The sequence below is a fragment of the Melospiza melodia genome, chromosome 3 (assembly GCF_035770615.1).
Source record: "Melospiza melodia melodia isolate bMelMel2 chromosome 3, bMelMel2.pri, whole genome shotgun sequence".
Lineage (NCBI taxonomy): Eukaryota > Metazoa > Chordata > Aves > Passeriformes > Passerellidae > Melospiza > Melospiza melodia.
Window position 1 is genome coordinate 57,672,723 of NC_086196.1, and position 27,931 is coordinate 57,700,653.

Sequence of the window (27,931 nt, forward strand, 5' to 3'; positions counted from 1 at the left end):
CCAATCCGCGGCGGGCTCCCCCGCCTGGCCCCGCCCCCTACCCCTTCCCCCGCGGGGCGGTGCTACACTTGTCAAAGGAGTGAGCGGGGCCGGCGGAGAGCGAGCGGCCAATCACGGTGAGGCTTTTGCTTTGGTGCCCAATGGGGGCGCGGCGCCCGCGCGGTCCTTAGTCCACGGGAGCCGAGTGGGGCCAAACCCAGCTGCGGCCGCGGCCTCCTTCTCTCCGTGCCCCCCCACCCGCCGGCGCGGAGTTGGCGGCGGCGGCTTCGAGCTCTGTCCCCGCGTCCCCCTCCCGCGACCCCGCCCGGCCCCGCGCCCCCGGCCCGCGCCGCCCCGGCAGCGCCGCCTCCGCCCGCGGGGCCCGGGCCGTGCCGGGGGAGGAGGAGGGGGAGCAGCGCCGCCGCCGCCGCCGCCGCCGCGGGCGGGCCCGTCCCCCAGCGCCCCCCCCGAACACCATAGGCGGCTCCGGCTCCAAGATGTCCAACCGGGTGCTCTGCCGGGAGGCCAGCCACGCCGGCAGCTGGTACACGGCCTCAGGTACCGCCGCCGGGAGCGGGGAGCGGGCGGCGGGGGCTGAATCAGCACTTTGGGGCCGCCGGAGCCGGTACCGGGCGCGGGGAGGGGCCGCCGGCTCCGCCCCCGCCGGCACATGGCGGGCGGGGGTTGGGGTGCCGGGCCCGGCGGCGGCGGGGAGCGGGCAGGGCTGGGCACGGCCGTGCCGCCGAGCCCCGAACGCACCTGCCCGCCGCCGTGCCCCTCTCCTGCCGCCCCGGTGCCTGCAGCGGCGCCGCTCGGCGGAGCCCGGCGTTTGGCCGTCGCCGGGGATGGATCGGGGCCCCGGCTGCGCCTCGTGTGCCCGCCCTGCCCGGCAGCCGCGCCTCGCCGCTGCTCCGCCGGTGTCACGGCGGCGCGGCTGGAGCCTGCCCGGGGCTGTGCTTCGCACCGAGTGCTGCTCTCCGTCACAGCACACGGGCGGATTTCAGTGTTCTCAGCTGCTCCTGGGGTTTATTGGTTTTGTTTTGTTAATTCCATGAGAAAATACCGCCCGTCTGGGGTTAGAAGGCAGGGGGGAAGGTGTGAAAATAGGGAGTTTTATTTCACTTCTTGTGGAGGTATGAAATAGGGAGATCTATTTGTCTTTTTGCAGTCCAAGGAAACCTTCTATTTTTCCTTTCCTAGCTTTCTTTGGAAGGAGTGAAAAGTTACTAGGCAATAGCGCGGAGTGGCTCTGTCCATTTAAACATGTGGCACTTGCAGAAGAAGAATAGAAGAAAAACGCGGTGCATTGGAGGGCGAGCTGCCGCTCCCCTCGCCCACGCCAAAAAAAGGGCAGAAACACGTAATAATGGCTTGATAGCACATGTGTTTGGAGATAAGTTTTGTTCGGTTTGGGGGCAGAACCGCTTTTGTGAAAAGGATGCACGTTTGTCTCTTCAGAGCTGTTAATAAGATTTGTAAGGGATGTTCTTTTACTGGCCCCGCGAGTAAAGATGATTACAGAACTGCAGGTGAACGAGCTTAGATGAACAAGAGGCTGTCGAGATGAGCAGTTCAGAGGGATGGGGGGGTACAATTGAAAATAAACCAAACCAAACAATGAAATATTGCATTCAGGATCCTAAATTAACGTCTAAGAAGAATTGGATGTGACAAGTCATACACTTCTCTTGGCTAAAATAGATGTGGTTTCCCTTCTCCTCCATAAATTGATGAACGAAGTACGAGGCAAAAAAATGAAAGGGAAGAAAGAAATACAGAGAAGAGGGAAACACAGGAAGAGGTGGATTGTGTGATAAGTAGCTGGGCTTCAAATGGTTGGGTAGGCATTTTCCAGACAACAATAGAGGATGATTGTTTTCCTTGTGAGCTTAATATTCTAAACATAATTATTGTGTCCATGACAAAACTGGCCTCAAATCTTTGTGCAGCTTGCAACTACGTTTATTTCCGATGATCTAGAAAGACAGATAGTACTCCATTTACAGAAAATATACAAAATCGTGTCATAGGTATAGATTTAACCAAAGACATCAAAACATCAGAGCTTTGTGGTAATCAAATTGGTCCTGCAATTTATATTTTCATTTATGAGTAAGGCAGAAAACTGATCTGTGATATGAAATGGCTACATAACCTTACACACAAATTTTGTCATTTGCTTGGCATTGGACTTCCTGTCAAGTTATTACAAGTTACTGGATACCAGGAAATAAGAATTTTAATTTTTTGAAAATAAATTAAGAGGCATGGATACTGTGTTTGACTGTTTTCTTCTCAGTGAAAATGCAGTGCATAATTTAGTTAGGCTACACTGTGCGTGTGACTAGTTTGGCCAGTACTAGTTGTTTGTAGTCGGACATCCGAAAGCATGTTACTCCCCTTGCTTTTGGGCAGCCCTCTGGCAGTTGCTTATGAGGAGATGTGGGATGGTTGCCCAGACACACTGCATGAAAAAAAAAAAAAACCCAAACTGAATCATGTTGTAATAATGAATTATGACAGCTGTGCTTGTGACAAGTTAAATTGTTACAGTGTGTATGGTGGGGGTAAGTGGTTGATGTTGCATAATCTGGGGATTTTGGAAATGTTTTTCCTTAAATGAGCAAGGAGTATTTTGTGTCTTGCTATAGAACTCTTTTCTGCTGTTTGCACTGGGTATGTGAGAGCAGGAATTGTGCCTGTTCAGCAAGACAAGGACTACCTATTATTTATTGCTTGAAAGCAATAAATAATAAATAAATAATTTTGTGTGCCATTTAGGAAGGTCCATCAAAACTCGAGAGAAAACAAATGGGGACCAAGAGGCTGTGTGTTCATTGTAGATTTAACTTAAAATCTTCCTGTATTTCAGGCCAGACTCACATGTCAGCTGCTACCTCAAACTTGTAACGTAGTCTCCTCAATTGTACTGCTTGAAGAAAGTGGATTTTACCATGTATTTTCAGCCTGCATACCTTCAAGGCTGGAGCTGAGGCAGGGATTAGTTTGAATTGTGACAGTTCTTCAGCGTGTTCCCATGGTTCTCTGGGGATTGTCTTTTCAAGTCCTCCTCCCTCCTCTGTTCTTGGTGCTCCTGTCTCGGCCCAGAAACGATTTGTTGTGTTTTGTGTAAACTGGTTAGTGTTTGAGCTTCCCCTTTCCTCCAAACTGCTCTCCTTCCACAGAGCTGAGTTTGACTACACAGGGTGAGTGGGTGCCCTGCCCCTCATCCTGCTCTGTAGTTAAGATGATCCATCTGAAAGGGTAATGAGAAATGTGATTTTTTTACAGATGTGTTCAAAATCTTTTCTGAAAGCATTTTTAAAAGGATTGAGTGAGGATAAGGTTTTTAAGTGGTAGTTTATCCTGAGGTGCCTGGTACCTAGGGCTAAAATGTCAACACACCATCCAGGATGATGCATGGCATCCTGTGCTTGGGAGGGGGTTTACTGCAAAAGTGAAGCACCCATTGATATTAAAAATAAAAAATCTCTGAAATCTGGCTGTAGAAGTCAGCTCTGGGAAAGAAGGACCAAAGCCAGCTGAGGGGGAAGACAAAGAATGGATACAGAATGCAGTCTTTTTTTTTTTTTTTTTTTTGGGGGGGGGGGGGGGAGGTCAGAAGATATTCTTAAACTGGCTTAGCTGTCTCCTGCGCTCCAGGAATGGCAGCAATATCACAAGTGAAGCCACAACCAAGAGGAAGCTGCTACTCTTCGTGGATGGTTAGTCAATGCAACGTGTGTAAGAGGGTTTGGAAGAAATGCCACTTCTTGTCTTTAGAGCTGCTCATTTCCATGGGGCAGCAATTGTTTCAGCTGAAAATAGACCATTGCTCCATCATTTTCTCCAGCCATGGGATGTGCACTGCTTAGGTTCTGCCTTGGAAAATATAAACATGCCCTCCATTCTAGTATGAATACACCACCTACTTGTATGATGCTAATGAATGCTGTAGAGCAGGTGGGACTGGCTGGGCAATTATGCACATTCAGATATGTTCACATGTTAGAATGTTTCATCTTAGTAAACAACTTTGTATTAGAGAGAAAGTTAGGTCCCAGGGAGAAAGCTCACTGCTTCCTACTCAGTAAAGCTGAGAAGGGGGCAAGAAGTGGAAGATGAACTTCACCATGATGTAGCATTTCTCTTCCCACGTGTTCTTCATTGTGTGCTGTTGTGACAAAAAAAAATCTAAAAATTAAGGTCTTTAAGAGTTTCAGTAGGTGAGTTCAGTATGACAGTTCAAACCAAAATGTTTGTCATCTCTTTCCCCACACCAAGAATTCTAGAGGAAAGATAATGTTCATTCCACATCAGTCAATGCAGGACCTTAATGAACTTGAGGTGTATACCTCTGGAGCATTTGATTGGCAGCAGACAGAACAGTGGAGTCTGGTCTGTTGTTCCTCCTCCTACTTAGCAGCACCACTGAGCATGGAAAGCTTTACAACTGAGCTTCCAGACTGAAACTGTGCTGTGCCCATTGCTGATAGTAGGCCACTGGTCTAAACAACCTTGTTCTTTACTTGCAGAGCTTGATCTGCATGTCTGCTATTAAATAAAGTTAATGGTATATGACATGCCATTGCTTTTGTGGACTAGCAGCTTGGTGTGTACTGGCCACTGAAAACATTTGCAGAATTTAGATAAAAGCATACAATGTAAATAAAAACAACGCACAGCACTGCTGTCATGTAGATTGTTAAAAAAAAAAGAAAATATCACTCTTATGTGGTGAAAAATAGTACACTCACATTTATTTTTGGAAGGAAGTCCCAGTCCTGCTGTGTTAATTCAACCACCTAGTATCCAGACGTCTTGAGAAATTGATTTTTAACCAGCAGGTGGAAGAGGAAGATTAAGGACAACTTGAAACAAAAATGGCATAATTTTCAGTGGCTTTGAATGCTGCCAGACACATTCCTAGATACAAAAGAGCAGATGAAATGCAATGGAAATGACATGCTATCCTGAGCATGGTGCTGGGCAGTTATTGCTGTGGGAAATCAATCCCTACGCTTCTGAAATGGAAATAAACATTAACTGTGTGTGTCCTTTTTTCCTCTGCTGCTTGTCATGACAAGTGGGATATCACATTATGGTGCTGAACATGGCTTATGGGCTCACAGCTGGCCTCCCTTGTCTGGCCCCTGGAAGTACTGACTGAATACTGTGCTGCTCCTTATTAATGTGTGTGATAAGAGTTCTTGTTTCAGCTTTTCCCCAGTCAGTGGCATGGTGATACAGGTAAAACATGAAGGGTTTTAGTAGGCTCTTCCAGGTCACAGGAGTAAAAATCAAATTGAGAGTGTACGAGAATAACAATACTCCATGATGTGAAACTTGCCCTGCAAAACAAGTTTGTTGTTGTATTAGTTAGGGTTTATTTCTCTGCTTTCCCTGACCAAACCATAATGGCCAGAGGTGTGCTGTTAGCCTGTGCCAACTTGTTTGAACTAGGAGAACCTTAATTTCCATAAGCTTATTAATGCAAATGCGAGTTGGCAGAGTAATTGCTGCGTCGACTTGAAACACCATTGCACTCATTGTCTTGAATGCTCTTTTTTTTTTTTTTTTTTTTTTTAATGATGAGCCAAGTAAATGGCCAGTAAATATTTGAGGAGACTTTAAGCTTAATGGTGCACTTGTGTTTCTGCTGCCCTAGCTTGTCAGCAAAAGAACCCCAAAGGAGGTAGGCACTGACATCTTGTTGCTACTGTTTGTAAGGATTAAGCTTCTAACTTGTTTGGACAAGAAATGCCAGAACTCTCTAATAACTGGCTGTTGTACTGCCGGCAATGTTTCAACCTCGTCTTTTGGACAGAAGTCTGCATGATGGTGTCTAGATCAGCAGGAAAGTATAATGCTTTGAAGAACTTCAGCAGACCAGAAAATAAATGAAAAGGCAATTGTATGCTATGAATGATCATTTCAGAGGTTGCATTTCCCTCAAAGTTGGCCACTATTTTCTCACATTTGCAACCCCTTCTATTCCTTTGTAATCCCCAGTAAGATCAGAATTAAGGCTTTTTTACTGCCTTTTTACTAAATACTGTTTTTTCTGGTGTCAAAACCCACTTACTCTGTGAGGTAGGCAACTTCAAGATGCAATAGCAATGTGATTCTGAGATAGCGAAACTGTTCTCATTTGTGCCTTCTGGGGCTTGAGGGCCCTGAGGAGTGATGAGAGGATGACTCTTCATTTTAACAAACAGTGCTGTAATCCAGCATTTGTATGCTTGTTGGCACGAGCTGGAACTTCTCATCAGCATTAGAGAAAGTGTGTACATCAGTTACAGCTGTTCCTGCTTTGCTGTGGCATTGCTGAGTGTGTGTAATCCATTCCCCAGGCCTGCTGCCCACAGTCTGTGAGGGCAATTGCTGCTGCTGGGTTCACTGACCCTGAGAGGCTGCATCCACCTTAGCTTAGGGCAGAATCTCTTCTCTGTACTGTGCTGGATATGGGTCTCTGCAGCAGCTGAAGTGGTCAGAAGGGAATCACATGTGACTCTGTGTGGTTCAGACCAGGAATGCAGACGAGGGGTTGAGAAAGATGTTCTCTATGCTGTAGAAGAGTCCATAAAAGTGGTTTACTGTGGCATGCCAAGAACCCTGGCATACTCCCCAAAACTGGAATAACTCATCACAGTTTGTTCATAAATGTAATGTAGAAGTAGTGAATCATCATGTTGTTTGTAGATGGTCATAGACAAATGGATCCAGGAAAACATGGAAAAAGCATGTGGGGGTCACTGAAATGAGATGTGGTTTAGTGGTGAGCTTGACAGTGTTAGGCTTATGGTTGAACTCTATGATCTCAAAGGTCTTTTCCAGCTTGAATAATTCTATGATCTCTTGTCGTGAAGGGAGCTTTCTGCAGTAGCAGGATAATTAATGTACTGATCATGAAATCTTAATGTTGTGACATTAGCTGAAGGATTACAAATACAGCTGTTAACTTAAGTTCTTACCTTGCAATCTGTGAACAACTAATCATAGTGTCTTACGAATTCATTAAGTGTTTGCTTTGCAATGTTAAATACCAAATGTAATATCTCTCTCCCTTTGGTCGTTTATCTTTTTTTAGGCCTTTTAGGGGGAAACTGGATGTGTCATTACTGACTCTTTTATGAATTAAACATGGAACCCAGCATTAATATGCAGACTGTATTATTTAGCATTGTATACTGAAAAAGCGTACTGGAATAATTTGAAATACAATTTCTAGGCTATTATTTCTAGCTGAATCACTTAAATACTGTCAAAATCAACATACTTCAAAAGAAAGAATGTAGATTCAACTTTCACTGTACAGTTGGAATTGAAAAAGAGTTATATATTTGGTGTAGTTCTGGTATTATTAAAATAGGCCTGCAAGTATCACTTAGTGCACACTTTCACAGATCTCATTTACATTTAGTGTGTGTTAGAGCTAAAATAATTTAAAGAGGTTTGGAAACAGAATGTTATTTGTTTGAATCTCTGAATGACCTGGGTACTGAGGTTTTTTAAGGAAGCTAGGTAGGTATATGTTGGTTGATATTCTTAATGAGTGGCGTTATAGTTTGATTTTTTTTTTTTAATTTCTGCCAACTTTCAGTAAAGGAAAATCAGTAACTAGTTGAGTACTGGAGAATTGGGGCATACAAGTAAGAACTGCCACCAAAGCAGATTTTGATATCTGTTTCAGTGTTTCTGTTGTGGCTTCAGTTTTATTTTCCCCTGTTCAAGCACTACTTGCAGTTTTAGTTCCATCTTACAATGTATATAAATAGGAATTACTGTGGCATTGGTGTAATCTCTATTTGTGTCTTAATTTTCCCCCAGGTTCTTGTTTGCATTAGTAAATTTCTGCGTTGCCTATAGTCTGATTTCGCCATTTTATCAACATTGGATGAGAGTATATGCTAGCAGTGGAGAATGTGCCCATTAACATGAGTTGTTGGAGATCACCTTCTATTCCTGACAAATCCTAGTCTTTGCATAGCTAAAACTTATTCTTTATTCGAGGATATGCCTTTTGTTGCATTGAGAAACAGGTTTGTTGTTTTGTTTTGTTTTTTTTTTCCAAGTGCAGTCTGTGTTTTTTGAAAAATCTTTACACTTTTTGCAATTTTAACTGTTAGTCCTCTGTCACATTTCAGATTTCAGTTTGCCTAACAATTTATTTGGTGTTTCAGATTCACCTTCAGAATTGTGAAGAAAGGAGTTCCCTTAGTTCCAGTTACTAACAATTGTCTGCCAGCCCCCAGGGTTTCACTATTACTTTGATTTTTCTAACACTCTACAGCAGTAAAAGCTTACTCACTTCTTACTACACATGTTGTAATATTTATTAGAAGCATTTTTAAGGTGTAGACTTTTCTCATCAATGGGAAAAGGTAGTTAAAAAGTGAAAGACTCAAAGGAGGGTGGTGGCTCCTATAGGTGGGAGACATTGTTGGACATGTAAAAGCTGTCATTGCTGGGGACTGCAGTGTTACTGTCACTGTGCTCCAGCATTACTTGCCTTGCTGCGAGTGCTTTACACCTGCAGCCAAGGGGGACCTGAGCAGTTTTCCCTGGCACTGCTCTAAATTTTGATTGAGGTTTATGCTCTTCAGTAAAAAAAAGTGTTCACTGAGACTGAGGATTCAGAGCAAACTCTGAGTCTTCCCTGCCAGTCTGAAGAAGTATGTTTTGTGTGTGTAATGTTGGCTGCAGGAAAAGGAGCAAAAATGCAATAACATTGTGTTGACACTTGGCATATAAGCACTTCAGCCTCACCGACAAGGTGAGGTTGGCTGTGGAAAGAATGTGCTGGTTTGGCTTAACCTATAGAGTCTGGATCATCACAGCTGTAAATTGGGGTGGTGAACTTATCTGAGTCACTACCAGATGTCTTTGTGTTACTATTCCCTGGGTGACAATGGCATGCGAGCAATGTGGAAGGATTCTTTCTTACTTACTCTAGAGCTTTGTGATGGGATAATGTTTATTGTTAAAATAAGCTGTCCTTTTAGGCAAGATAATTGAATAAATGCTGCCCTGTTTCCCTAAATTTGCCCAGTGGAGACTTGGTCTGTGCTTGCAATTATTTTGAACCTTGGCATAACTTCTACTGGTTTTCAAAACAAAACAGGATGTGAAATATCCATGGATAATGTCAGAAATCTTTAGTTACACACCTATGTTTATACCTGAATTCACAGGATTGAAATGCAGATCCTGATGTTACATACTTCAGTGAAGCTCATATTTTGCTGCTTAACCTTTTGATCAATGAAAGGTCTGATCTTACACTACTAATGCTAAAGTATACCGATTGTTGCATCCAGAAATTGCATCCCTAAGGTTTTCTGCCCTTCTGTCTGGGTTAGCCTTAAAATCCCTGTTGCTCTCATCCTGCCAGCTTTCTCAAGATGAGCTTTCCACCTGAGGTTCAAGGAGCCAGGACCTATTTTACTTCCAACCACAACAGCAAGGGGATACATGGGTGGCAGTGCTGTTCACTGCCCGTGCTGGTCAGCTACACATTCACTGGATTGTCTTGATGACTGTTTTTCCAGTTAAGCTTCATTTAAATATGAACAAAACTTCTTTATGAGGAAGTTACTCATGTACTATAATACAATTCCATATGGCAGAGCACAGCTACTGTGATAGTGTGGGTTTATTTATATTTTGTAAAACAAATTCAAGTATTTTGACTTTAGCTTTAAGCATCCTCATGTTTGAGAAATTGGGAGAAAAACTTCCCTGAACAGTTCAAGAAAAAGTTGGTGCTAATTTGGTAACAAGAAAATTACAGTTCTAGGGTATACCCCTTAAAGTATTTGTAAGCATAAGAAGCTGCAGGTAGGACATACTTTTCTGAGTTCACCCGAGTGCCGTTTGATTTTTTCCCCCCTTTTTTCTTTCATTTTCTTTAGCTAAAAGGTCATGGATATGTTGTACTCTGCATTCTCTGTCTGTTAGTCCTCTGGAGAGAGAAATTTGATTGCATATTTTATTAAAGTAGTGCAGATAAGTATAAATTGAAATGAAAGTTTACATTAGGTCAAAATTAATTATTTAAACAGGCACCTTATACTTGGCATTAGAGGAAAAAAAATCTGAAAGCAGATGTGTTACTTGGTCCTTAAGTAAACACTTAAAAAGTTTCATCCCTTGGGTCTTAGAGATCTGTTATTTTACTGCCTCTAGGAAGAAAATGTTATTTTGTTAGAGTGTGTGTCAGTAGTAGCAGACTAAGCAAACCTGGGCATCTTACTCTACTTCCACACTGTAATATTGGAAATTTTAGTCAGATTTGGCCAATCATGAAATTTTAGGATATTACCAGGTGTTCTGACCTTTGTCTTTAAACTGTCCAGCAGGTTACCTGATTTATCTCAACTGAGGGCAAATCGCCTTCACCACATCCTTAAAAAAACAAAAAAACTCTTGCTAAAGAAGGGATGGAGGAGGGCTGAGCACAGTGTCTTGCAGGGGAAGAGTTCCCCTTGGCTTAAATTCTGTCACTTTTGCAGTTTTGTTGCCTATGGATCCTCTTCTTTGAGGAGAACAGGTCAGGTGGGGCAAAGTAATATTTAAGTCTGGGTAGTCAGTGTTGGGATAAAAAGTGTCCTCCTAAAGTGCTTCATTCAAAAAGTATTTTATCTTTCTACATATTTTGGGAGAATTAGGAAGTAAAAACATTTTTTAGGTGACTTGTTTCTTCACTGAAGTATGTAACAAATAAAAGTGGTAGTACTGTAAAAGTGTACTGTTTTGTTAGTCTCCTATTATCTTAGAAGGAGGGTGAAAATAGAGACCCTCTGTTTTCACCCTCCTTCTAATATTTGTACTTAACTTCCCCAATAACCTCCATTTTCTAACATGTCATTATGCTTATCTCTATTGCACGTCAGCTGCTTGTAATTTCTCCAAACAACACAAGCAGCAAAACAAAATTGGTATGTGGTGGAATTTTTATAACAATTTCATCATTTCACAAAATCACTGCATTATGTGAGTGACAGCAGCTACTCTGTCACTCTTTCACCTTGTTAGAGTTGCAGACAGTAACTAAGACTTTCAAGGTGTAATAGAAAATTTAGGAAAATGGTGCTGCACTTGTTCTCTTCCTTCATGTAAGAAGGTAGGGCTCTTCACAACTAAGAAGTTGTCCTTTTTCAAGGAGACATGGATTTAAGTTCTGTATAAAAACTAATGCCTTCAACACCTCCACCCTTCATGTCTGCATTTTCTAGGGAAAGTTTTTTGACTATCCCTGGTTGGATATCCCTGGTTGGACTGATTGGATTCTGCAAAAGTTGACACCTTTTCTCTCGTTCTCTGTGGTTCTTGTCAGCCCTTTGGAGAGCTGTCAGCCCTTGTCAGGGCTGTTTGGAATGTATCTGTGGAATGGCTTCAGGTAGTTTAATTTGGTTTTGACTTCCACTGGCAGTTGGCAGTTCAACACCTGCATGGGGAAGATACAAAGATCTACAACGTGCATGGAAGAAGAAAAGCAGCTTGCTGCACCATACTTTACAGATAAACTCTGCTGGCATAGAGTTCTGTCAAAAGCATAGTATCAGCTGAAAAAAGTGCATCTATTTTCTTTGTTAATCCTATGTTACTTGTAACAATAGCAGCTGAATGAATTTTTCTTAAAAGTTTGTTTAGTGTTCTTTAATAAGAAAGAATGTTTTACTGTATTTGCCAGACTCGCTTCCTGAAGGATAGCTTAACATCAGAAAGCTTTCTTGTGATGGGAAATAATCAAAATGTGGTTGGTTTGGTTTGGTTTTTTAATGTTGCATTTCTAGAAGGCTTTTTTTTCATGTGTCAGGTGATTGAATTAAGAACATTTGCTACTTGTTGAGGTACATAACTTAGTTTAAAAAAATTAAATTCTGGATTGGCCAATTATCAAAGTTAATGTCAACTAAGTGATTATGTACTTGAAATATATGTTGAATGACCAGAAGTTAAGGTGTTAGGATAAGCATAATGTCTTCTAATTTTTAGCTTTTTCCTGTGCATTTGCACATTTTCAAGGTTACAATGTTTTGTATTATGCTCATGTACTTGTTTAATAAAGGATTTATTACCATAGTCATTTGCTATCATGCAAGTGTCAGGCCTTTGTATTCTGTCATCTTCTCATATTGGGCTCTCTTGATCAAGATCATAACTTTTTACTTCTGAATTCTGCAAATCCAGTTATGAGAGGAAACAATCATCTGTCAGCGATTCTTTTGAAATTCTCTCAAATGGTGAAGTGGTGTGTTCAGTAGTCCTCACAGAGCAGGAAACAATAAGTGTGTGTTTGGATGTGCAGTAAATGAACTTTCCAGACCAGGTTTTCTATGGTAACCTTCAACATTACAGGGTTGGGGTTTCTTTTTGTTGTTGCATTGGGTATTTTGGGGGAATAGTTTTTTCTGTTTGTTTGTTTTTAGGTTTAAACCCAGCTTTGAATGTTTAAGATAACTTTTAAATCTGCCGGACTTTCAAGCTTTATTTGTAAATTTTTGAGATGTATTAGGTTCTTTTATGGCTTCAATATTTCCATGTCTCTTCACAGGACCCCAGCTGAATGCACAGCTAGAAGGTTGGCTTTCTCAAGTACAGTCCACAAAAAGACCTGCAAGAGCCATTATTGCACCGTAAGTTTGAAACAGAAGTTCAGTATATCTAATACTTGTTTAAATGCTCCTTCTTTTTCTGGTGATTTTGAAAACTATTTAAAGCTAGTATTACCTGAAAGTAGGGCTGTATGGTTTCTAAATAAGTGTTTTGGATATAGCATAGAATGACAGAAATCTGTGCACATTTGGGTGTATGATTAGCTTGCCTTTGCTGATGGCCTGCACACATAATATTTGTTTGTGACACAGTAAGATGGGTCAGAGTTATATTAATGAGAAAAACAAAACCCCTCCAATAAAAGAAAAAAAACCCACCTCAGAACAAAATAAGCAAAACTGGTGCATCCCTCACACATTCTAAATAAAATTTAACAGACCTTAAAAGCAAAAAGCAATTAAGCACTATTCAACTCTCCAAAATTGTTTATTTTTTAAATTTTAGGTTGGTTTTGTTTGAGCTGTTTGTCCACAGGTAAAATAGGGATCATCTGAACTATTTAGGGAGAATTCAATTTCTTGAAGATAGCTGAGACGTGTAATGACAAAAGTATGTTGGTCATTCCAAATAATTATGAGGTAGAAGGAAACACTGGAAAAAGCACCTTAAATATGATGCTTGTCCTGTGCTAACATAGCATTGTCCTAATGTTTGAAGTATTGCATAATAGAGTGTGCAGAAGAAATGTCCCACATCTGCCTTAGTCTTTCTTGCAGGAATGTCAAGAGACCTTTCAGCTGCAGATTATGTAGTTTGGTTCTTTTTCCAGAATTGCTGGGGGTCTTCCTGTGATCTCACCACATTTTTATGTTAACTGTGCCCTTTTTTTACCACCTGTGAAATGGGATATGCTTAATATTTTTGTGGAAGCTGGAAGAAGCCTGTAGCAGAGGGAACGTTTCAGCAGACTCTTTTGACATTGTCTGATAACATAGCTTGCCCATTTGTGAGGTTTTGGTCTTGTGTTTCCCCCCTTAGCATGTATGTTAGTACCTTTCTGAGCTCTTTAGAATCAGTGGGACAAGTGATGAAGTGAAATCCCAGGGTCATTTTGAAGGTAACTTGCTCCAGGTATCAGTCTGTGGATGAATATAAATGTATCTGAGCATACCTACATATAAATACGTGTAAAATCCTTCAGTGCTGTCAATGGGAACTTGTGTCTTCAAGCATCCTGTAAATCTCAGGGCTTGCAGCATGCATCATTGTGTCATTGTGTAAAACTGTGCTGTGAGCATACTGCTGAGTGACCAGGAGCCATTTTCTGCCCCTTTACCTGGGATTGTAGGAATGAATGTTCTATGAAATTAATGCTTTTAGCAGTGTAATGTGAATTTTCACTCATTTTAATGGGCTTGAAGAGAATAGTTTTTCAGATTTGAAGACAATATTTGAAACAACTAGTCAAAATAATTGTAAATTGTTTTGGACCACACACAAGAGCAGAGGTTGAGGAAGGACCATGCCAGACTGATAGGAAATGGTGAAGCATATAGCTTATTCCCTGCAGTAAAAGATAGCATGCTGCCTTCCACTCCTTTCCATGTGCTTGTTCATTCTGTTGCTAAGTTATTCTTCAATGACAGAGCATTTTTATTCTCTCTTTATCTGCTGTGACATGTAGTTCTCTCTTTGCCAAGACCCCTCTACTGTCATTATGGTCAGTTACTGGAGTGTGGTTAGAAGAGCTTTCTCCAGTAGTTTGCCAGTTTGCCACTCCCTAGTTCACTGGCTGCACTGTTAGCGTTATCATGAGCTTCTGATAACAGGCAGTTGTGCAGTGTGCATGTATCCTTTACAGGTAAGGGAAGGTCCTTTCATCTGGGGGTTTCCTGACTGTTCAGTGGTCACTGATAGGTTTTTTTACTGATCAATAAATGGTCATTGCCAATTCTTCAACAAATACATGTCTTGTGTGATCAATACTGCAGCAGCACTTTCCTGCTCTTTCAGGAGTTTTGGATCACTCTAAAAATTTCTGGTTCACTGGGGACAAAAAAATCCTGAGAGATTAACACTGAATATCAACATATTTAAGATGTTAAGCAATATGTAAATCCTATCATTTTGTGTACTTTGGTTTGCAGCCATGCAGGATATACCTACTGTGGATCTTGTGCAGCCCATGCTTACAAACAAGTGGATCCCAATATCACGTGAGTGTTGCAGCTTTCTTTACAAAGCCTAAGACCCTGAGGTTGCAATTCTCTGATAAGTGGAATGATCTTGTTACATTCTTACATCTTGAAGTGCTCACATTTTAATTTTGTATTCTTTTTAGCCTTCTGTGCATCACTTCTGTTTTAACTTCATAAATGTTCAAATTGGATGTTACAAAAGGGGAAAAAAAGGAATATTGTTAAAATAATTGGTAACTAACTATTTACAAGGGAGGGATTAAAGACTTTTCAGTTTATTACTGATTTTCCGCTGCCTTTATAAAAGCCCAAGCTGGTTTTGTTGGGTTTTTTTGGCTTTTGTTTTGTTTTTTTGTTGTTGTTGTTTTGTTGGGAGGTTTTGTTTGTTTTATTAAGTAGATTAAAATACTTCACCATAATTCTGCATTGTTTTTTTAGTGCAGGATTATGGGCTGAATACTGCCAGGATCCTCCTCTGCTGTGGAGGAAGTGACCGGTGTATTTATTAAAGTTAATTGTGCCAATAATTTAAAATGGACTTCTGTTTCTAAGAAGTTTAAAAAAAGAAAAAGTAAAAAAATACCCAACCGACATGCTATTGTAGTCTGTGTCTGCCTCTGAAAATTTGAATCCAGTTATTTTTGGGTAGAGGAATATAATTTTTTATGCTCTGCTGACTGCAACATTTTTTTTAATGACAAAAATTTAAAATGTCTCCAGTATTTACTCAAAGTATGCATTTTGCAATCCTAAATAAAAACTGGCTCGGCTTACCAGTTGTTCATAAGATAACATGCTGTAATACTCTTCAAAGACAATGGTTTTAGTTCTTTCTAAGCTATTGCAAATGATGTGAAAATAGCTCATGGTATGACAGATAACTAGTTCCTGTAAAATTTCTGGAACAAGCTGTACCCTGATAAGGAGTTGGTTGAACTTGCTGGATCATTTGTTTTTTACTGCATGGGATATTTAGAATTCATCTTTGAGCTGAACTGCTAAATTGCATATTTGAATATTTGTTTTTTATTAGCTTTGCAGGAAGTTTGCGTTTTAGTGTACCTTGTTATAGCACTCCCTGTGTAAGGGATTAAAAAAAACCAAACCCTCAGAACTTTACATATCTCCCACCCCTTTAATTCAGTGCCAGAAACAAGACTATATAATCCTGGATATGAAAAGCTGAATTGCCTATATTTTTTTTCCCTTTTTCTTTTAAGACCTGTGGCAGGAGACGCTTAATATCTAACCAAGAGCCAGGAACTGAGGACCTGATGAAATAATGATGTCATGATGACATGTAAAAGGTTGCAGTATCAGCTAAAGCTATGAATGTTCTGGTCCAAGTCTCTTGTTGTTGATGCAACAGCAAAAAAACCATCACATGTAAGAACATAAACCCAGCATTTGAGAAGGACTTAAAATTTAATTTAGTGAAACCCAAGTAAGGCTAATCAAGTAAATAAGTGGAAAAACTCCGAGTGGATGATAAACTCATAATTGTTATTTGATCCTCTATTTATTGAAGGTGGTGAGTAGCTGAAGGTTGTGTTGATTCAAGGAGAGAGTTCAAAAATCCATTCGAAGTGGCTGTAACACATCATTCAGCCTCCAAATGAATGAAGTCCGACAAATTTCTAGCTGATGAGTGCCCTCTGATATATAACCTGCTTAAGAGATTTAAGGGTAGAGCATAATTGAACTGATCTCATGATAATGCCTGACATACCAAGCAAGACTGGGCCAGGCATTGATGTGGGGTCTTCCTGACAACACAGTAAAACTGTTGTAGCCATGAGAAAGTACTACTTGGTATGCTTCCCTTAAACTTGTTACTCTGAGCTGAGTTGCTGTACAATTACAGTTGTCTAAATTGTGGCCTTCTGTTAATTGTTGCAGCCGAAAAATTTTCATTCTTGGGCCTTCCCATCACGTGCCCCTCTCCCGATGTGCACTTTCCAGTGTGGACATTTACAGAACACCTCTGTATGACCTTCGAATTGACCAAAAGAGTAAGTGCATGACAGAGCTTGGACTTCTCTGAGGCTTGGGTGTGATAGACTGTGGTACTGCAGTGCTGGGGACTTCCTTCTTGTTGGGCACTTCCTTGCTCTAAGTGGCATACAAGTGCAAATCTGGTTTTAGTGCAACAAAAAATGAACTTCTGAATGAGCCTGGTTGTTTCAGACATGGTCACGTCATAACCGTAGAGTTTCTCTTCCTTCTGGCAAGAATTCAAAATTTTTGCTTATCTTTTCAATTTTGAGTGTGTGCTTCAGGGTTTTAAAACTACAAAAGTATTACATCAAATAATAACTCCCTGAACATCTTTTCCATTCTCCTGTTAAGTGTTCTGGCTGGAAATAAAGGTTCTTTAGTTGATTTGAGTTTGATTCCTGATAAATGAATAACAGAGAAACAAAAAATTGCTTTTATTTGGATTGCATGTGACTTTCTCACTTGCAAACTTAAAAACTGTGAGTCCATGAAATGCCAGTCTTTTGAACTAAGTGCAATGACGTTTAATTTGATATTTTGGGTTTTATGTATTTTGAGGTATACCTAAGTGATACAGTATCTTTTTTCAGAAAGGCTAGCACAGATGTGCTGTGTTTCATTGTAACTGTGATTCAAAAAGCTAATTCAGGCTTTCTACATAGTGCCTGCAGAATTTCCTTAGGTAAGAAGTGTTTTGCTTTCTGTAGAGCTCCTTTATGGAGTTGAGAAGGAGGCACAGCCCTACATCAAATTCATTATCCAGTGGAGAATTTTCAGAATGTGGAGATGACTCTGTATACTCTCAAGTACATTTGAGAGTAGAAAAGATAACTTTAAAATGTGAATTACTTAATCAGTTGTGGCTGTCTCTACGTTTCATGATTCAGTCAATAATAAATTCAATTAAATAGTAACAAATCAAGCAATAGCTCATTGGATTAGTTTTTTTTTTAACATCTAATGGGCAGTTTATGAAAATAAAAATTCAGTGACTGGGCAAATGCATGTATGTTTTCAAATGTTTTGTTTGTGAATTAAATTTTGTATCATCAAAATCTTTTTCAATATACTAACACATTTTGTAAACTGAATCAATTATGTTTATATTTTAATGCCTTGAACATAATTTTATTTCTGAATTTATTTAGAAACAAGTGGTTTATGATGACAGCCCTTGGAGGCAAGTAATTTTTTATAGTGGCTATGTTCTAATGAAGGTACACCATAGCTTGCTTTTTGCACTTGAAATAGTTTTCAAAAATAAGCAAAAAAAAGTACTAAAACCTGCTGTTTAATTCATTTCAGTTTATGCAGAATTGTGGAAGACTGGAATGTTTGAGCGCATGTCCCTACAGACAGACGAAGATGAGCACAGTATTGAAATGCATTTGCCTTACACTGCTAAAGCCATGGAAAGGTACTGGGGCTAATTACTTCTGCAACAGTGAACATTATGTGCATTAAATGTTGGAGCTGCTGTGAAGTGCAGTAGGAAATAATGATACATTTTATGGCATAGAAGACCTTATGGTGTATATAGTGCTCATACTTCCCTGTCCCCTGAAAAAAATTTTGGTAAGGAGAGGGTCAAAGACTAGGATAAGTTGCTGTAATTGAAACTGTGAGCAAAACAAACACCTAAACAATGAAGTTATAGCACCGCTTATAAACAGGTTTATTTAATAGAATTAATATTAGATATGCTTTCATGAACTTTTTTCAGTAGCTGATTTTTCCCCCCACTTTTCAAGGCATCTCTGAAAGAAGTTCAAATAGTTTTCTGTGGGATTTTAAGTTTGTTTGGAGCCTTAATACTAATTTTGAAATCAGGCATATGTTTATAGCTGCTGTTTCAGATGTTTTCTTTAAATAAAAATTTTCAGTCTGTGTTGGGGTTTCTTCCCTAAGATGTGCCCCATCCCTTTTTGTTGGGTTTAAATTTCCATTGTGTTTTGAATTTTACCTAGAGTGTCAGTATATACCTGGGTACTGTGTTGAGCATTTTCATATAAGTTTCATTTACTTTGGAGAATTCCCAACATGCAGCATCTATACAGGGAAAATTGAATTCTTACTTCATTGCTGATTTCACTGTCTTTTCTTTTTGTTTGTCTGGTATTTTTACTTTGCAGCAGAGAGAAGTACTGGTTTTGGGGGTGTATGTTTTCTGAAATTGAAGTACTTTGAAGTTCTAAAACAACATTCTAGTATGACCTTTGCAAAATGCTATCTTCAAATAATAGCAACCTTTTAAACCATTCTGCAGTTTCAGTTAGCAAGCCCTGAGAAATCTTCAGATGTTACTTGAATTACAACCTTTTTTCTTTTGCTTATAAGCCATAAGGATGAGTTTACTATTATTCCTGTGTTGGTCGGAGCACTGAGTGAGTCAAAAGAGCAGGAATTTGGAAAACTCTTCAGTAAATACCTAGCTGATCCTAGTAATCTCTTTGTGGTTTCTTCTGACTTTTGCCATTGGGGTAAGTTCCATATCTCATTATAAGAGTATATTGAATATTTTGTAGCTGTTTTCAAATAATGTATTTTATTAAACATTGAACATTTGAACTTCTGGTAAATTCATTTTTGCAACTTAAATGCCTTCATAAAGTTAAAAAGTCTTTAAAATCTGGAATAATAGGTAAAAAAATATTAATGTGGTAATGTGTTTTCAGTGTAGTGGAGGAAATAAATGGTGATTTATATATGTCTCTCTACTGTTGCAATGAAATAATTGTCTGAAGTTGCTTGCTCTTTTTACTCTTCTTTTAAGCACCTCAAAACAACTTTCAAAATGAATTAGCTAAAAATTCACTGGGCATGGCCGCATTCCTCTGACAGAAATAAGTTTTGTATGTTTTACTGCTGGGTAAGATAGCAGATGGATTATTTATTCCAATTCACCAGTGCTACCCCAGTTCATCTTGGTGACAGAGCTACAAAGACTCCAGAAGCCTTGACTTCTGCCCTGCTTTATAATTTTATTTTTCTTTGAAGTGTAATAGTAGCTGGAAAAGGGACTGCTTCAGAAAGATACATGACACAACAGACCTTCTTCCTTTTTTTCCATTGTCATCTTTGCTCAGCTTAATTAAGTGCATGTTTCACTCATCTTTAAAGTGGAGTAGGTGGAAGGTGTATGTAAGAATGACCTGGTCCTGTTGTGGCTAATGACCCATCTAGAACTGCTCATTGAATTATCATGATTTTTTTCTTTTAACCTTCATTTACTGTGGGTATTGTTGTGCAAGCAGAAGTAACCTGACTTCATATCTGGCTTTGTCAAGAGGGATAGCAAAATGAATGTTGCTTTACTTCTTAATTTACATAATCAGATTCTAAGGCAATAAGAGGCAATAGTGAGTGATACTTCAGTGTCAGTTCTGCATAGTAGATTTCTCTTTAGGAATATAGCCACCCATCATGTATTTTTTTTACTTTACTTCTGGGCTGCTACTTTGATTGCCCTAGAATTTCCTCAATGGAGCTAAAAAGTATAAAATAAATGAAGATTACTACTTTATAAGTATTATACTTTCAAATATTTAGTAGGTATTAGGGAGTGGTTTAGCTACAATTTTTCCCTTTTTTATTTTATACGTGATTTTTGTTTCAAGGTCAGAGGTTCCGTTACAGTTACTATGATGAATCCCAAGGAGAAATTTATAGATCCATTGAGCACCTAGATAAAATGGTAAGTTTTCAGATTTGGTGGAACTAACTAACAAATTTCTCCTGTACATTCCATTTCTCTGAACACTTGAGAAATTTTTCTAACAAGATATTATAGATTAGCTATTTTATTGAATGTATAATTTTCCTTTGTTTACCTCAATAAGAATTTAGCTGTTGGTTTTAGCTGGTATCCTTCATTTTGCTGACTGCACACAATCATATTGTGGGTATAAATTAGTAAGCATAATTAATGAAGAAGAAAAAAGCATGTTCACCTACCTAAAATGCCCTGATGTAATGTAATTTCTGTCTACATACCCTCTTCTGTTTTTGAAAAGCAATAAGAATTATGCATGGGAAATTGTGGTACTTCCAGCTTGATTGCTGTGATACCTGCATATGGGAACAGCATTGTGATTATGCAAAGGTTTCAGCAACATCCATTTGGAAGAGGAAAGGCTGTAGGGCTTTGTACTGGTCAGGGAAATGAAAGCCCCTGTTTCCTTGGGAGTAGCCTTCCCCCTGCCCCTTACTCTGTAGTAGGTGGTGGGGAAAAGCAGTACACCAGGCTTCATTTGGGGTTTGGCCAAAGGCTGAAAGGAATGTTAAATCCATAAGGGTCCAGTGCCAGTTATGTTGCATTTTCTTTGCTGTCACAGGAGCCAAGGATTTTTTTAATATAAGAAAACCCCAACAACTTAATGTTCAAGTCTATACTTAAGGCACAGTAATTCTTCTGGAAATACGTAACCATAAAATTTGTTTTACAACTGTTTGCATCATTTATGTAACTTCTGTAGAATCTGTTAGAACAGAGAGCTGTTCTTATTCATAGTATGTTAATGTTTTCCTTATCTTGAAGGAATAAATCCTATCTGTTGGAGACATCTGTAGACTTTCTTGCCTTGTGTATACAAATTAACTTCTTTGTTTTGCTACTATTCATCACTGGAATAGAAATAATAATAGTAAATAATTTGCCTTCATTCTGTTTATCCCATTTTTAATAATTCTTGTGGTCAGTTGAGAGGCTTCTCTATCAAGAAAAGCGTTTTTCTACAGAATCCCAGCATCAGTAGCTTTGAGTGTTTTTGCAGGAGAGCTGATTATGGTGCATTAGCAAACATTAGCTTCCCCTTGTTAATTTCTGTGGTGAAAGCTTGAAGAAAGACTGGACTTTGGCATTTAATTACTCTTAGGGAATACATTGCTGCCCCACCTCTTCCTTTTAGTCGTTATTCAGCTAAATGGAAGTGACATTTTTTGTAACCTGGAAAATCATGTCTACTGTTTAATAACTATGAAAATACTTTTTCAATCTGAAGTTTAACTGGAAAACTAAACATGCTGCTGTATAGCAGCCATACTATGGTTATTTTTTGCTTGTTTGTATCATGCCATGTCTGACCACATGACTCCATATTCAGATGCTATATGGAGGAGCTTTTGTTTTTGGTGATTTTCAGAGATGTCTTATTAGCAATATCACAATGATCTCCCTGTCACATTTTTCCAGTTTTTGGAAGTTTGTTCAATTTTATGTCTCACTTGGCTACTTCTTATTTCCTTAGAGATAAGTATTGGATTTTTTCATGTGATTTGACACACTAAACAAACTTGTACTGTTGTAAGCAGTAGGCCTCTACACAGACAAAACAGAGTTAAGATAGAGACAAAACTCTGCTAAAACTGGCTTCATTTTATTGGTCCTAACTAGGAAAGCAGTCAGCTGAGCACATTGTAGGCAGGAAGGTATTCTGGGGCAAGATGAAATCAATTTTCCTTAGAAATGCCTTTGTGAGAGGATGATGGCCTCTTCCTTAATTGGACTGGACCTTACCTATAGGTGCATTTTCTCACCTAGTGCATAAAAACTGCTGAATACTTTGGACATTGAAGTTTAGAGCCATTAGGCTCCAGCATAAAACAAATACAGAGTAGTAAATATTGCTGGGCAGACATCAGTTTCTCCATGGTAATTGTTGATCTGACCACTGTCACCACAGCCTACTTTGTGATGTAATGGCAAAAGGAGGAAATAGCCTTGTGGTTAGAAGGGTACCTTAGGGGATAATCCTCAAATTTGGAGCTGTAACTGAGCAGCTGTAACTGATGTGCAGTAGTTTGTATACCATAACCTGAAACACACTATCTTTTTACAAATAAGTGGAGGAAGTATTTTGTAAGATATTGTTGAAGAGTAATTGTTTTTGATTGACTAGACAGAAAATGCTCACTTTAATCTTCAGTGCTACATTGCTAGTTTTATAGGAGCATAAATTTGGTATGGGATACTTTATGCCTCAGTTGAGTCAACGTGAGGATTGTGGTGCCCTGAATGCTGATGGGGGAAAATGCAGGCACTGACAAGTGCTGTGCAAGAATAGCCAGTACCTGGTCCAGGAAAATGCTCAGCACCCATGGCTTCTCAGGCACCTCTAATGACCTGCTGAATTCTGGTGGCTTCTGCAGTGGTGCTGCAGTGAGCCAGGACCTTCCACAGTGCTCCAGCCTGGGAAGGCTTCTTAGGCTGGGCATAATGTAAGATTGAGTCTCTGCCTGGATACCCAAGTCCCTGTTCTCTTCTCTGTGCCTCGGCAGTGATTTTCCTGGTGGTTATTTGTCATGTAGGCTGAGTGACTCACACATGCAGAGATAGTTGGGCTGGGTAGTACTAAGACCAAGTTTGTTTCCACTTCCATTAGAGTGCTATTAGTTTAGATATTGAAGTGTGAAGAAACAGCTGAAATAACTGATAACAGACTTTACTTGACCAGCCAAACAAAGCATTATTGGCATATAGTATAAAAGGAGCCTGTTGGTTGTTGGATTGAGTTTTTGTTTGTCTATTTTGGGATATGTGTGTGGGGTTATTATTTTTTAAAGTTTTTTTGTAGGCTTGTAGATACTTGATCGTATTAAGGGATATTATTTGAAAATGTAACTTTGTAATCATGTTAAGTGCACTGTGCTGGGATATTGTAGATGCCATTAACAGTATGTGGGTAACTGAGGTATGCAATTTCTACCTGATGCCATAATGACCATGTGATAAACTGTGAAACTGTTCTTACACTTGTACCATGTGGGCTTTGTGTTTTACCTCTGTTCTAAGCCATGCCTAGCTGAGTTGTTTCAAATACTGAAAATTATTATCTTCATATACCTCTGCTTTTTGTAAAACACAACCTGGCAAAAATGTTTCCTTTGTTCCTCCACGCCATATTAGACTGAGAAACAAGGTTGATAGTCTTTGTTCCTCTGCCACAATGATTTTTAAATCCAAAAGATTGAAGAGTTCAGTACAACCTAATGCTTATAGGACATCTGTTCGTACCAATTCCCTATAGATTTTCTCCAGTCTCTGATGTATGGAACTCTGTTAGCATTTTCTGGGATGAGCTGCATAGCTGTAAATGTTTTGCAGTGCTGAACTGTGCATTGAAATAAGCTTACTTGGCATTCTCATAAATCCATGTCCATTCATTTGAGACAAATGCTCAAATGCCTCTGCCCAGTATGTTCCAGTGATTTACAGCTGTAAAGTGAGTCTCTCAATGGAGCAGCCATTTTCATGTTTTTAGAAAGTCATGAAAGGATTTTACAGACAGGTAAAATATATTCTCATGAGCTGTTCAGTATCTAGGTAAGTGCCTTCTGCATCTTTAGTTTCACTTGAGTATTTAGTCAAGTTTAGTTCTGCTTTCTTTAGCTGTGTATTGACATGTACAATCTGCAAGGAAATGGATGGTTGAGAGATATTCTTTGGAAACTTTGGAAATGCAATGGTGTCTATGTAATCACTGTTAGTTAGAGAATAGCTACCATTATTTTTTTGGCACTTATTTAGGCTCTGTAGATCTGGAGTGATTAACAGCTGAAATTACTGGCCAGGGCTCCAAACACTCTCTCCATGACTCCAGAAAAACCGAGTTCTTACCACCAATTGGCCAACTTAGCTTGGTTTTGTTTTTCCACAAAACATGTTTCTTTATGAATTCATCATATGTCTGTTTCTGTTTAAAAGTACACAAGGGTAGTGGTTATTGTTGCTGTTTGTAATTCTCCCAGCTCTCCTGGGAATCTTCTGCTCCTCCATTGTAAGCTGGGATCCAGCCTGAATAATTAGCTGATATGTGCCAGATCAGCCAACGCCCTTGCAGAGTGTTGTGGAAAATTCACTCTTGAGGTGGAGATTTCAGACTGACTCCTTCCTGCATTGTGGCTTCTCCTTTTATCACCCAAAAGTAGGGGAAAGAGCTGGGACAAATGCAGGAATCTTAGAAGAAATTGTCTCCTTTCCTGGTATCAACCTCCAGTTATTCCCATGCAAAGTATATTATTTTTCCTAGTCTCTAAGAAAGAACTTAGTGTTTCACCAACAGGACCAGCATAACTATGTATTTTATTGAGTTAGTGAGTGTCTGAAGCTCATTTCCCTGGTGAAGGGAATAATTTTCAGAGAAAGGAGAAAAAGATGAGGATGGAGTCTAATAGTGGCAAAAGAGCAAACGCATTATAAAACTGAGACAATAAGTGATTTAGACTTGTTTCTATACTAGTTTCATGGTGTTTGATCTGCTTTATGGGATGGGATAAGAGTAGACTGTATCTGGAGTTGTAGGATTCTTTTTGCTTTTAAGAATGCAAATGTTTGTATGTGTAAGATTTTGTTTTCCACATGTGTGCTGGTATTCTTAGCATGACTCCATGAGATCATGGGTCTCACTCTCCTTGGAGGAAAGGATGTATACATGTGACTGTCTCCTGTGAAGTGGAAGCACCATCTCCTGTTGTGCACCGACTTGATAGATTTTCTGGATCTGGTTTTTATACTCTGAGCAAAGGGCCAAGCCATGCCCAGATCAACTGCCTTGCGTGCCTGTTATGTCCAGGATACATCACACTTGTTAAGCATGTGAATTGCACATGGATAGTGTTTGTTTTGTCTAGGGTTTTTTGATATCTGGAAGTCCCAGATAAGTGCTTGGCCCTGAACTTTGTTACCAGGGAGAACAGATGGTGGCACAGCTTCTTCCTGCTTTGCCCTTTTAGTAAATTTGTCTGCTTATAGCTGTACCAAATCTTATGGAAGTAAAGCAGTCTTGGATGGTGGGGATCAACTAGTCTTCAGAGCCTTTTTAATGTGAACTTCACAGATCTGTGGATTAATGACAACTCTGGAAGAGCTCCTGCACTTTTAGTTTGGCAAGGAATGGAAACAAGATGACTACAAGCTAGAGCTCACATGCTGAGATTCCTTTGATATCCTTGGTACAAAGTAGAGGGATTTTCCTCCTGCTCTGTTGTAACAAATAGATGATGTATGAACACCTTCTTGTGAATGTGTAATGTAATTATTGCTATCAATTCTTTTTCAGGGTATGAGCATTATAGAGCAGCTAGATCCTGTATCTTTTAGCAATTACTTGAAGAAATACCATAATACAATATGTGGAAGACATCCTATTGGAGTGCTATTAAATGTAAGTAAATGTTGATTTATTGAAGAATGCAACTTCTGGGAAAATGCTTGCATTTGTAAAACACAATGCTGCTGCAGTATTCCTTAGTTCTAAAATGTCAAGCCTTGAATTAATTTATTTTTTTAAATGTTCTCAATTTGGTCTCTGATTTTCGTGTCTTGCATGTAGACAAATGTAAGCTCTTGAAAGGGCTGAGGGTTTTCAGTTCCCTAAGGGAGATGAGATATCACATTCCTTTTGAATTTCAATGAAATGCAATCATCCACTTTCTCTTGGCCTTAAATAAATGAACAAATAAATCCATCCCCCTGAAGAAGTATGTACTTTTTTGAATCATGTACATCAGTACTTTTTTTGTACTTATGAACGTGAATTTATTTTCTCTATATTGCTATTAGCTAGGTATTGTGGGTGCCTTGTGATGTCTGGCAGTGGTTTTGAGTTTTGAAAATATGGTGAGAGATATACTTATAGAGGCTTAGTGCAGAGCACCATTAACTCACAAATTAACAGCAGTTAGAATTCAGATTCCTTTCTGCTTACCATATTCTGCTTTGCTGATGCAGTGCAAACACAAACCTGGCTTAACTTAGTTGTCTAAATTTGGTTGCAGCTGCTTTACAGCACTGGTGGAGTGCTGCAGATTTGTCATATTGCTTGAGTGAATCTCACTGTATTTTTACTGTAATTCAATGAAACAGGAAGCATGTTATTTTTTTTAATAGGGAAAACTTAATTCACTGGGAATGTAGTCTGAATGGAGAACGTAGAAATGAACCTTTTGAAGTGGAGTCCATAAAAGTTTGTATGAGCATTATCAATACTAGTGATGCATGTAGCAAAGTTCAGTACTATGACAACTCTGCAAATATACCCAACTCTTACCCTCAGATAATTATTAATTTTGCAGTGAATCACAGCTAAGTTCTGTTCATTCACTTTTGCCAATTGTCATGCTTTAATAAATTATCTTTGTACCTCCTTTCTCCTTGATGGAAGAAATAGAATCTGGAAAGTGTTAATAGTGTTAGACTTTTTTCTGTTGCATCTGTGTTTCTGTATAAATTCCCCATGGAACTGAAAGCATTGTTTCTAAAAGAGGTATCATGGAAGGTTCAGTGTTGCTTTAGAGAACTGCACGGATCTACACTGTGCAGTGGGGGAAGCGTCAGTGAATGAAACAGCACAGAAATAGGCTACATCCACTAGCTACTGGGAAGTGCTTAGATAATGAGCTTGTGAGAGATGGTGCAAGCACCTTTGAGACCTAGGAAATGAAATTTCATCGATGCCGTTTTTTAAACAGCTCTTTTTCTCTCCTCAGGCTATCAACGAGCTCCAGAAGAATGGAATGAATATGAGCTTTTCATTTTTGAATTACGCTCAGTCGAGCCAGTGTCGAAACTGGCAAGACAGCTCCGTGAGTTATGCAGCTGGAGCACTTATGGTCCACTGAACTGCTGAATGCTCAGGGATGGCACCTGCACACACTCTGTATTCGGGGTCCCAGCCTAGCCCCCTAGCCCTTACAAAGATACAGCCCCTGGTCTTTGGGTATACTGAAACCTCAAACTAATAGAACTCTGTTCTTTTCTAGTAGGTGTAGTCCTTCCTTAGTTTCAACTCATTTAAAAATGCTTTCTTGTTTAGGACAATGGAAGGAAGACTGGTATCCGAGCTTTTTGTGAGAGTTGTTTTTTTTCTTTGGAAAAGATAATGGCTATGAAGGCATGGTGGTAGACTGTCCTTAAAAATACAACATGTAAAGCATTTATCATATCCTAAATTTGCACTCTTTGCAGACCTGTGCACATATACTCAGCTTTCAGAATAGTTTTGCAAGTTGTAAACGGAAAAAGGGGGGAAAAGGGGGTGGAAGCTTTTTAATAAAAGAAAAAAAAAAAGGAAAACAATGCATTTATAAATGATTCTGTATTAGAATATAATAAAACTCCAGTATAGTCAGTTACTACCCGTGATGTACAACAGATATCTTCTATTTTAGTTGCTAATAAAGGGCTACACAAACCAAAA

At 39.4% G+C, this 27,931-nt stretch overlaps 1 protein-coding gene across 2 annotated transcripts; it reads left to right on the forward strand.

Moving 5' to 3' along the window:
* Positions 1 to 399: 399 nt before the first annotated feature.
* Positions 400 to 27,931, forward strand: MEMO1 (mediator of cell motility 1). 2 transcript variants are annotated; one of them, XM_063151892.1, is made up of 9 exons: positions 400 to 537; positions 12,539 to 12,620; positions 14,688 to 14,756; positions 16,638 to 16,750; positions 18,042 to 18,153; positions 19,074 to 19,216; positions 20,354 to 20,430; positions 25,793 to 25,897; positions 27,222 to 27,931. In XM_063151892.1, exons 1-9 carry the CDS (start codon positions 477 to 479, stop codon positions 27,351 to 27,353), a joined length of 894 nt encoding a protein of 297 aa, XP_063007962.1. In that variant the 5' UTR covers positions 400 to 476; the 3' UTR covers positions 27,354 to 27,931. The 2 variants fall into 2 exon arrangements, with proteins under 2 accessions (XP_063007962.1, XP_063007963.1); XM_063151893.1 differs by lacking the exons at positions 400 to 537; positions 12,539 to 12,620; positions 19,074 to 19,216 and having other exon boundaries at positions 14,690 to 14,756.

What these genes read in the sequence shown, in the direction of transcription:
- MEMO1 (XM_063151892.1), top strand. Translation starts at nt 477, where the DNA reads ATGTCCAACCGGGTGCTCTGCCGGGAGGCCAGCCACGCCGGCAGCTGG. An exon ending in CAGCTGGTACACGGCCTCAG is followed by an intron (nt 538 to 12,538) that starts GTACCGCCGCCG and finishes GTCTCTTCACAG; the next exon opens with GACCCCAGCTGAATGCACAG. An exon ending in TTGAGCACCTAGATAAAATG is followed by an intron (nt 20,431 to 25,792) that starts GTAAGTTTTCAG and finishes ATTCTTTTTCAG; the next exon opens with GGTATGAGCATTATAGAGCA.